This window comes from Limulus polyphemus, unplaced genomic scaffold (genome assembly GCF_000517525.1).
Source record: "Limulus polyphemus unplaced genomic scaffold, Limulus_polyphemus-2.1.2 Scaffold581, whole genome shotgun sequence".
In the NCBI taxonomy this organism is placed as follows: domain Eukaryota; kingdom Metazoa; phylum Arthropoda; class Merostomata; order Xiphosura; family Limulidae; genus Limulus; species Limulus polyphemus.
Window position 1 is genome coordinate 313,004 of NW_013666191.1, and position 12,529 is coordinate 325,532.

A 12,529-nucleotide genomic window follows, 5' to 3' on the forward strand; every position below is an offset into this window, starting at 1 on the left:
AATGTACAACGTTTCGACAAGGTTTTGTCATTACATTTGCTGTTATGTTAAACTTATATTAAAGTTTTTCTTCATTACCCATTCAAGCCATCTCCAACCATTATTCGAATATTCTAGACATGTTTTAAAATAAAAGAATGTGAAAAAAAAAGATCGTAGTGACTTAATTACATATTTTTTCAACACAGAAGGCCTCACCCAGGGACCAAATAATTGTAACACCATTTTTTTATAAGGAAATGTAGTCACAGTTACACACTTACCTTAATTGTCACCAAGATTTTGTGAAGAGGGGTTCATTTCTGTTAACAGGGTATCTTTTGTAGATATGTGTGCATGTACACATACACACAAACATTTATGTATATAAACACAAACATAAAACTGCAGGTCTTTTGATGAGAACTCAGTGTTCAAGAAGTTATAATGAAATAAATATTCAGACAAGTTAACTATTTTGTGCCTTGTCATATAAATAAGGTACATATACTGCAATTTGAATCCTTCAGTTCAAGCACCATATTGTATTGTTTCAAAACTGGTTAGGAATATGTAGGTGTGAACAACAGCTAGTCTTTTAAATGTATTTAGTTGTCCCAGCATAAATAAAAAATATGAAGAATTTATTCTGGCTAGAACATGATTTTAGAGCATGGTGTTTGCAGGACAGATAGCCATTCATTATGTTTTAACAAGTTTTGATTGTACTAAGGATATTGGTTTCACTATTAACCTGGAAGTACATGTAGCAACTCATGGCATTAATGTTTATTTGTGTTCCAAAAATAGGTTTGATTACACCAACCCCCATCTCATCTTAGTGATGCCCCTGCTTATATAAGACAAAGCCAAGAATTTTTTTTAATACGATCTAATGCTGCTTTTCATTTATGTCAATACTTTATCAACCTCTTGTATATGTTACTTCCACAAATAAATGGTGCATTATATATGTAATGTAACATAATTACTAGAGGTTAGCATGTTCATTTACAAAGATAATTTATTTTAGAATTTTCCACAAAGTTACAGAAGGGTTATCTGCATATAGCCATCCCGAATTTTGAACTGACAGATTAGAGAGAAGGCAGCTCACCAACAGCACTGATTTCCGACTCTTATCTGGTCGATTAGTGGGATTTAATGTTCATTCACATTGTGCACTCATAGCCCCAAAGTGAAAAGCATGTTTTTGCAGTAATGTGTTACAAATCATGAATCCTCAGAATCACAGTACAGATGTGCTAACAATTAAACCATGCTATGCCATTTTAGCAAAGAATGATGATAATGAAATCTGGATTAATAATACAAAAATCTGCTATTTGTGGGTTGTGTTACGATTACATTAGGTGCATTTTACAAATAATCAATTGTATTTTAAGAGAAGATACATAAAATGTGTTCCATTATGTGTTTTAAGAAAGAACAAAACATATAGAGGACAGTACCTGTCATCGTTGGTGACAAAATACAAACTATGAATCCAAACGTATTCTATGTCCTACCGCTGTGGTTTCCAAGTGAGACTGACTAGTTCTGATACCACAATATCATGGAATGCTTTGTGCAATATTAACTTTACTTTTTAAAGTACTTTTAAATGACATTGTACAATAATAGACTTCAGTAGTTATATTTTAAAGCACACATTTGTTTTTCAACCATCTTGCAAAACAGTTGATATCTACTTGTTGATCAGCACCATTCTGCAGGCTAGCAGTTGGGAATTACTTGTCCTACTGGACACTACTTGTTATATTTTGTAAATTAATACAGGCTATTTAATATGAGGTAACGTGTTAAACTAGAAATCACCAGTCATGTTTCATAAGAAGATACAAACTATGAATCCAAGCATGTTCCTTGTCCTACTGGGACACTATTAGCTATATTATGACAAAGCAAAATCTAAGTATCCCACCATATTCTGTGGTATACTAGATACTATTAGATATCTACTCTGACAAGTTAGAAAACATATAATTCGGTTGATTTTCTGTTCTACTGCAGTGGCTCTCAAACATTTTAGACAGCACCTCCTTTCTCTTATCTTCAGTCCTCGACACCCCCACCCATATATTTACTAATAACAAAAAAGAAATATAAATGTCACTATCACAAAATATTAAAACTTATGGTGCACCACAGGTTCGAACAGATATGCATGCAACTATGTTGAATGAAATTTTATGTGACATACTGCTTACCTATTAGCTAAAAGTGTGAACCCATTTATTGAAGCAGAGCAATTCTATCAGGTACTTAATAAACAACTTAACAACACAAGATGAAAGAGAACTTCAAACAATAATATCAAAGCTTTATTTTAATAATATCAATAATCTATTACAAGGGGACTCATGCAAAATAGCTGGACATAATACATGAAGCTTTTTAAGAGCAATAAAGAAATTATTCCCACCTAGTAATATGCAAAAGTCTTCTTGTAATATTTTACACACAAACAAAAGTGGAAAACAGAAAACATAGATATTTAAAGTAGTCAGACTAAGAAGAGAAGTCACAAAATGGTTTTTAAATACAAGCAACTACAAGTGTTTCTGTATTTCATACCATGAATATAAAATGTTGTAAACAAAATGTGAAATGTTTTAATTTAGTTGTTTGCTAGAGGTAGCTGCTAATCTTGATGATAATGCTAGATCTAGATAGTTCATATAAATTGTCCAAGAATCTAAAAACTCCCTGTAACTGGTAGAAGTGAGAGTTCAGCATAAATATGAGAAAGGATGATTGAGTAGTTGTTGGTTGAGGAAAGATTGGTCACATTGTAGATCAAGTAAAGTAATTCAGATCACTGAGAGTTAGTGCTTCTGTCAACTAATCAGTAGGTTAGTCAAGTTTGTTATTAATCAAGGAAATTTCTGTTAAATATTATTAGTATATTAAGCCTCCAGTAATTTCAGAGTTTATGTTGAAAACATTTGTATTTGAAATTAGGTCTACAAGTGAGCATGGCTGTAGCAAACGTTAAAGACGAAATAACTTATTTGTTATTGTTACATGGACTGCATATTGAATTATTTTTATCAAATATCCAAAAGAACTGGCCAACTGACAGAATAATACTACAATAAAAACATTTTGAGTTTCAATGGTACATAATATGACAATGGGTTACTGTTTGGCAGATATATGTTGATGTGTCTACACTATACAGCTTGCCAGCAGAAGTTGTGACTGGAAAAAAGATAAAAGAACAAAGAGAAGCAAGCAACATTTATTTAAACTTTATCAATATAATCTCTTTTTTTACATTACTAGATAAAAAAATATCCCAAAATGAAAAGAAGCACTTCAAAAAAAAGTTAACAAAAATAATAAAGATCCTCTAGTAAAGCAAAACACTCATAGGCAGAGAAATAGAAAGTGAATCAAACAAAGTTTTTTTAGACAGAGTATAGTACTAAATGAAGGAGCTTTAAAATGGAAGTTATAGAAATTTCATTATGAGCTAAATATAATTTTTTTTCAATAGAAACTCATAATATAGATTTTTTTGCCTAACTTATTTGCAGTTATTCATTCACCTTAAAAGGTGTTCCCTTTTAGCAATATTGCCCTTTTTTTTTAGAATCAGGTGAGTACTCTTAATGAACCTGAATGTAAATTCAATGGAAAAGTACTTTAAAGAGTAAGAACCTACATTCGTGTGTACAACAGTTTTTAAGAACATTTGTTATTTATAATATTAATTAATTAATTACGTGATAAATGAAGTTCACATCACCCACCTTTAAAAATTACTTTTGTATCTCATAATAAATAAAATGTAAGCCCTTCACAAAAACATTACTTAAATTTTTCAGTTTTTTCCCCTAAGGCAAATGTATCTTCTTATTTCCTCTGCTGCATAACAGAGCATTTTATAAGGTGAAATGTTAAAAAAATTAAAGAATGTTGCAGAGCAGAAAACTGATTTTTAGATATTCATTACCATGTCTGGTTTAACGTTTTACTCGTGAGCTATTTCTAGTAAAACATCCATGGGTGATCATAAGGAAGGAGCAAGAGGGGGGCATTCCCCCCTCTCATTTCATAAAAAATTGCACGTGTTATGATGTAAACTTAACATTGTAGTTATACTAAATATGTTTAGTAATTTAATTTTATTAAAACTGTAAATTTGTGCTTGAATTTAAGCACACATAACACATTCTTTTAGTCTGTTGACTTGCATTGTAAAAGCTGATCCCCTACATACACACACTTATCAAACTACACACTTGACTGATATGGTCTTGAGAGTTATATACAATAATACTGATTATTAACCATCAGTGATGTAGTGTTAGCAGCTGTACAAATATTTAATGAAAATACACAATTAACTGATGATGTCTTGACAATTATATACAAAAATACTAATAATTAACTGTCAATTTAATTGATATGTAATTAACAGTCAATAAACTTCAAAAATTCCACAAACTTATAGGGTCAAAACAGTTACTTTAACTGATGTAGTGATAAAAGTTCTCTCTCGCTCTCTCTGTGTATGAAGGAGAAAGCTCTCTTTTATATAGAGACACTTTCTAACATCTTAAAATAATTTTGAATGGATAACTAAACCACACAGTCATGGTCACCTAGGTGGTGCTCTAAAACGTAAATTTAAGACACCAAACAAATTTAATATGTTCTTTTTACTCATGTCAGCAGTTTTGTTATCATAGAACTGACAAAATCTTGCTTGCAACAAGAACACAAACTGATAAACTACATTTGGTATTTTTCAATAAAGAAATATGATCTTTTTATTTTAAGAAACACTGCAAAGGACATCCAGGTTTACAAATACCTCAAATTATGCATGTAGATACACTGTACAAAGCAGGGTATGTAGTTGTTTTTTAACATTCAATATATGACAAGGCTTTATACATTGGGCATTCAGGTACGTCATTAGAAGCTTACTAGTTTCTTGTGTTCAAATAATCACAACTTATTCAATTATATGCTTGCTAAATTAAAATCTTCACTTGTTTTTCTATAGAGACTTGTCAGCATTAAAGCAGCTGGATAAAGGAAATAGTATAGTTATTCTGCATAAACCAAAATATTTAAATACAGATTATAATATTTTGAGTAATTCAACTAATTTATGAGACTTGATCTAGATCCTACCAACACAACAGTAATAAAATTGAAAAGATTTCTATTGATAATAAATCCAGGTTAAGTAGTTAGCACACAGGATCACCTACAAAAGTTGTAATATTTTCAAAACCCAAAACTCGAGTGCTTTCTAATAGTTGACTATTCTTCTTCAGGATAATAAAGGGTTATGTTTAAGGAGTGTGATGAAATATATAGGCTCAGATGTCACGTAAACTGAGCCTATATATATTTCATCACACTCATTAAACATAACTCTTTATTCTCCTGAAGAAGAATAGTCAACTATTCAAAAGTGTTCGGGTTTTGAATCTCGTTTTTAAAAATATTGAAAATAAAGATAATGTGTGAACTAAGACACAATACTCAGAAATTAGACCATCTGTAGATTAGAGGTTTAGCTATGGGGTCATATTTATCTCCCCTATTATAAGGATTTGTGCATTAAAATTTTAGAAGGATATGTGGATAACATATTTTTGGTGTGGTGGATAGCAATGATACATTAATGCAAATGAAAAACATCTTAATTTGGTTGGTCCTACTATTCAGATTTAGCTGGAAATTAAAAAGAGGTTCTATTAAATTTCTTGAATCTGACGATCAAATGTGATAAGGGGTTTCTCTCAATGTTGCCTTGTAGAAAAACTGTTTTTGGTTGTTATTCCACCACACACCAGAATATGTCTTCCCTGGCCACAAAAAGTATCCACCTTTTCCACATTTGTATTTAGAGCACTGAAAACCTGTATTTACATTGTGACTTAAGATCAGAGTTTATTTCCTTAAAATATGTAACTAAAGACAAAAGGCTTATTGATAGGTTGTACAATAAGCATAGCAGTAAATTAAATATGGTCACTATGTACAAAGTTGCATGGAAGTGGTGAAGTTGATGGCATGAGGATTTACTTGCCCTATGAGTTAAGGTGTTTCAACAAAACATAATAAGAAAATATATAGGTTGTAGGATAACTTTCTCTCCCCCAGTATATGTGAAATAGTTGTATCATGGGTATAAAAGTTGAAATATAACAAAATTATAAATGTTGTATTTACAAACTTATTTACATCTGTGATCTAATATATATTAACCAAATGTGTAGAAACCTGATATTCAAAATTAAGAAACATTAAAATGCCACAGACAAATGTAAAGTGAATGAATTAACTTTAGCAGAACATGTGGCAAGCACATTTTATTTCGTAGACTGGAAAAATACTACATTGATAAATCAGGTTGAGTTTAAGTGGGAACTACATATTAGAGAATCAGTAGTAGCCGAGATGAATAAAACATTATTTTGAATAAAGATTTTGGTCCAGGTGTGGGAGAAATGAAACACTGGAAATTTGTTTTATAAGCTCTTCAGAAAGGGTTGTATTCAAGATCAAGATGGTGCTAAAGGTGTAATGTAGGTTTATGTAATTTGAAGGTAATATATGTATACAAGTCAGTGTCTGATTTTAACTCTTGATCCTGATGATGGTGGAGCAGATCATTTCCAAAACATGTAAAGTCTTATTAGGGATGCCTTATTTTACTTGTGCACAAGTGCCATTTATTTGTATATAGTGCTAGTTTTGATACTGAATCTTTGTATACTAACATTCCTTTGAAACAAGTAATCCAGCTGTGTAAACAATTTTTAATGACAATTTAAATTTGTTATGCATTACAAAATTTGCATTTTTGAAGTTACTGCATTTTACAACTAAAGAGTTGCACTTTCTGTTCAATAATAATCTTTAACATCAGACTGATGGTTTAGCTATAGGTTCTAGATTGGATCCTTTAGCTGATCTTTTTTCTTCCTTTTCATGAAAAATAATGCTTGAATGATTGTCTACAGTTTTTCATCATTATATTACTGGAGGTAAGTAGATGATATGTTTACTATTTTAAGAATTTATATCAAATTCCTTAGTTTTTGGATGATTAAAACAATAAACATAAAAGTATTATCTTTACTGTTGAATATCAGAATGATCATAAAGTTGCATTTCTAGATACATAAGTGCATAATTGTGATTGCAACTTTAAAAATGAGTACACACATAGTTTAAAATTCTTAGGAAGAAAATCTAAGCAACGAAAAAATAAAGAGACAGAAACAAAAAGCACCAGCAAGCCACACAAAGTCTACACATCACATCTACAACAGTTAGTTTTTCTCTCTCCTCCTCTCACCTGTTGAATCATCAGGTGGAAGGATGGGCTTCAGAACTTCATTACAAAAGTCATTATCACTACAGCAGATTAATGCCAGATTTGGCCTGTTCATTTGTGGTGAAAGACACCAAAGAGGGTGATATGGTGGAAACATCTGTGACTGATTGAAGCACCTGAGTGAGAAGAAGAATCATGAAAGTTATATTCAAATATAGTAATTCCTGTTACACCAGCACAATGGCACCTTCAGGCTGAAAATATGCTTAGAACACAGAAGAGTAAGCCTCAAATCATGACTAGAAATCTAATTCTATTTGAAAAAGCTATCAGCTGGGACCACAGCTATTTCTACATATGCAGAAAATATGTCTGGAGCCTTAACTGTATGTATGAATAGCTGATAAGGAACAAACACCAGAAATATACATGGAATCACAGCCACGGAGCTGCGGGGAATCACAGCCACTAAGCTGTGGGGAATCACAGCCACGGAGCTGCGGGGAAAGTGTGCAGGGAATCACAGCCACGGAGCTGCAGGGAAAGTGTGCAGGGAATCACAGCCACTGAGCTGCATGGAAAGTGTGCAGGGAATCACAGCCACGGAGCTGCATGGAAAGTGTGCAGTGAATCACAGACACGGAGCTGCATGGAAAGTATGCAGGGAATCACAGCCACGGAGCTGCATGGAAAGTGTGCAGGGAAACACAGCCACGGAGCTGTATGGAAAGTATATAGGGAAACACAGCTACAGATCTATGTGGAAAATACATAGGGAGTTACAGATACAGATCTATGTGGCAAATACAGTATCATAGCTGCAGCTGTACACATAAAACCTATAGAGAAAATTATAGTTAAAAATGTACATTGTGTCGTAGCTGATCTGTTCAGATAGTTTATAAAGAATCATAGCTAAACATATGGACAGCATATAAGGAGTCATGGCTATACAACTATATGGATAGTTTATAAAAAGTCACAGCCATGTAAATGTACAGTCAGTACATAAGAAATCACAGCTATAACCATATAGTTTAGAAGGAGCCATAGGTATACATCTGAATGAACAGTATCTAAACACCATTGCTCATTATAATTATACACCTACATCAAAAGTTTATGGGGATCTACTGCTGCATGTCTATATGGTATAGTCAACAGAAAGATATACATGCCTACATGGAGCTACAGCTACAGATAAAGGTACAAAACTACCCTTAAAGTTTATAATTGTGTGTGTGTGTGTGTGCGTGTGTATTTATGTATATAGAATTTATATATACAGAATCATAGCTACTGATTTATTTTAAAAAATTGGATGGTTTCACGTTACAGTTACTGGTGGACGAAAAAAAACAGACTTGTGTATAACTTCTAGAAAATCATATCTATACATTTGCATGCATATTTGATGCTAAGAAACACCAGATGAACAGATTTACAAGAAACATTTTCACAATATTGCAGATACACATTGGTATGGATTTAAATAAATCATCATAAGAAAGTATAGTTATTTATCCACAAACAAGTTTACAATAATAATATAGCTATAGATAAACAAGAGCTTACAGTATATCATAGCTATAAATATACAGAAAATGTTTATAGTATATCACAGCTAAGCATATAAAAGGAAAGTTTAGAGTATATCATAGCTAGAGGTGTATAAGGAGGGATTATAGTTCTGTGCAGTTAGTCTAACAACAGAAAGTTTAATAGAGATAAAGCCAATGACAAAAGAGAAAAGTTGAGGAAGTAACAATTAAATATCTTTATGAAAAATTACAGATTTATAAGAAATGTTTAGGAGACATCTCTGAACTTGCAAGTTTATAGGAAAACATAACTAAAACACTATAAGTATGGTTCATACGTGTTTGGAGTCAAGGTTACAAATATACAGATTGGCATATGAGAATTCCCAGCTGTAGATTAAAATAGAAGGTTTTTAGGAAGACACAGACAAAAGCTTATATAAGAATTATATACAGATTCATACTAAAGATACAGGTTTGCAAGTTTAGAGAATGTTTAGATGTGTTTATATAGAGATGTAACTAAAAATCTTTATTGTAATTCCAGAGAAAGTCTCTACTATGACACTGCTCTGGATACCAGTTAGTTGACTTGAAGTTGAAAATATGAAATTTCAGACTGTACATATTTTCAATGGCTAGAAAAGGAAAGGACAACTATATATACACTCACATATAAAGTTCACTTTATTACAATACATGGAATTAAAAAAAACATACGTCTAAGTAAATTAAAACCTTCAGGCACCACTGTGAATAAAAGTTTGTCTTACCTTCTGTTGTAGGGGGCATTAGTGTTGGAGAGAGGAAACGGTTACAGAAGTCATATTCTTTACAGCATTTAATTACAAAACGGGAACTTGCACGCTCTGAATTTTGACAGTATAATGGTTTGTTCTGGGGAAACATACTATCCCTTGGAATGCATCTGTTTAAAAAAATAATAGGAAGATGTTTCAATCAGACTATTTTAATACAAATATTTTAACCTGTAAAATTTTCTTCATTATTATGTTATTTCTCTAAAGAAAAAAACAACCTGTTTTCATTAACACTCAGTCTGTGAATCAGTGACTGAATTCAGGGGACTGAGTTGGTGACAGAGGGGTGTCATGGTTTCTAGTATTCAAGTTATAGCCAAAACAAATGTACTCTAATACTGTTAACCTCAAAATACCACCCATGGTTTCTAGTATTCAAGTTATAGCCAAAATAAATGTACTCTAGTACTGTTAACCTCAAAATACCACCCATGGTTTTAAGTATTCAAGTTATAGCCAAAACAAATGTACTCTAATACTGTTAACCTCAAAATACCACCCATGGTTTCTAGTATTCAAGTTATAGCCAAAACAAATGTACTCTAATACTGTTAACCTCAAAATACCACCCATGGTTTCTAGTATTCAAGTTATAGCCCAAACAAATGTATTCTAAAACTGTTAACCTCAAAATACCACCCATGGTTTCTAGTATTCAAGTTATAGCCCAAACAAATGTATTCTAAAACTGTTAACCTCTAAATACCACCCTTTAATGCCAAACCTAAACTCTCAATAGTGTTTAGGAGATTTCATAATAATTAAGATTAGTAATCATTAAACAGCACAGTTATTACAGAATCTGTCAACTATCCTAATTCTGGTAATTCTTGCACAAAATATTAAAAGTGTTCATGTTCAGGCAGGTGCTGCACTTAGCCAGTTACAATGGTAAGTCAGCTTTATTGTGTTTTCTTGGCCATCTCTATCAACAGAGCTTGAAAAAATGAAGATGAAAACAACTTTATAAAGCTAAGGAACCAGATCTTGTATTGCCCAATATTGTGCAACTGCTACCATGTTATGTGTGGGATTTTGGATTGGGATATGGGTTTTACTCTGTCATAGCTTGGAAACTAGTGCAAATTCAGCTATGCTGGTGGGGAAAGCAGATTCCAGATATTCTAAGGAGTTCATACCACCAGAAAGCTTTGTTTGTGAATCAACTCACAAAACATCTCCCCCTAACTCACAGACTGAGTGTAAAGAACTTTAAAAATACCACCATATTCTTTCCTTTGGAAATGCTCTCTTGTGGGAACACTTGTTAATCACTTTGTGTCATAGTAACACAACTTTAAAACATTAGTAAAAAAACAAGAAATACCAGTTTCTTTACAATATATCTAACCAGTACTGCTAGCATGCATTGTTGACATCTATAATCCTTGCCCATCTCAGTACTAATACAAAAATGTTATCTTTAATAAAAATCAAAAGGGCTGTTTATTTACTACCAAAGAATTAAAACTTTCCTTTTCAATGAAAAAGTTAAACTAATTGTATGTCATAGCAACACAAAACTTCTAGTAACAAGCTTTCAGCAGTTACAGTTTTTTTAAAAAAAGATACAGAAATTTCCCCATTAGTGACTAAAAATACATTTTCATACAGTGATGATTAACTTTTGTTGTTATACCCCACAACCAATAAGGATGAAAATGCATGATTAATTAACCTGTGAGTTGCTAATTTAAATAATACTGCAATATCAAATTGTATGTTTATTTAAATTTGCATTTGATAGTTCCTAGTGATAATAAATAATACTGTTAACTGTAATGGACAGAATTCAAATATGATCATGTTAATGACATAGAAATTTTGTCTTCTATTTTCCAATCATTAAAATTGATCCATATAGACTTTCAAATTTTTTAATATGAATTTGGTCAACTTCTATTCAACTTTATTTGAGAACAACTTACATAAGCATATATTACGTAAAGTGAAACCCTCCAAATTCACCACTTGACAAGGGTGTCAAAAAAATTAAAATGGTTCCTATAGACTAGGTATGTGTAATGATTAATCCCCTATTTTAATTTATAAAAGCCTGTAATGTACATATGAACTGCAGATACATGATATTATAATTAGTTCACTCTTCAGAAATGAGCACCAGCTGTGCTACCACATAAAGCAAACCTAATTAAGCACACCATGGTTAAAACTACAGTATTAGGAAATAAAGACTACATGAAAAAAAAATGGTTACACATACATATTTCAAAACTTTTAAAGTTTTAATGTCTAAACACAACAAATCTTTAATATAATACAAATATTAGCTTTATTTTCTTTATACTTTGCAACACAGTTTACAACACTTAAAGAATAAAACATATTTATTACTTACACCAATCATTAACCCTAGAATTATTGATGGAGCCTGACCATCAGCTTTTTAAACACATTTTTCCAAACTATTTATCAATCAAACTGATTGTGGGTCCATGACTTTATGGGTTATAGAGTTCCTAATAATATGCGAGTAACATAAAAAAGAAAAAAGAAAAGGACAGCACCAAACATAATGCTAAAGCATATAGAATCATGATATTTACAACACTTTTTTAAAATGTAAGAACTGTACACATACATTTTTCTCATATAAACAAGAAATCATGTTATAATCACAGTTTCTATAACAAAAAGGGTTGATAACTATTTCAATAAAATAAGGAGTGAAAATACTTTTAATACAGTATGTGTGATACTAAAGCCTTCTATACAGTAAGACAATGATACTTTCAATAAAGTTAGGTGTGACAATACTAATGTGAAAATATTTAAAAACAAATAAATTTGATATTACATTTTAATAATGTGAAACACAAAATTACAATTCAACA

General features: G+C 31.5%; 1 protein-coding gene across 2 annotated transcripts in view; it reads right to left on the reverse strand.

Moving 5' to 3' along the window:
• LOC106459251 (TGF-beta receptor type-1-like) overlaps positions 1-12,529 on the reverse strand; it is a 137,868-nt gene that overhangs the window by 33,491 nt on the left and 91,848 nt on the right. Inside the window, exons 1-2 of one of the 2 annotated variants that reach the window (XM_022385711.1) lie at positions 9,627-9,699; positions 7,334-7,488 (exon numbers count right to left, since the gene is read on the reverse strand). In XM_022385711.1, the coding sequence (XP_022241419.1) occupies positions 7,334-7,469 (136 nt within the window). In that variant the 5' untranslated portion in view covers positions 7,470-7,488; positions 9,627-9,699. Of the gene's footprint in view, positions 1-7,333; positions 7,489-9,626; positions 9,782-12,529 lie in introns of those variants that run through there. The other variant, XM_022385710.1, reaches the window with a different exon arrangement.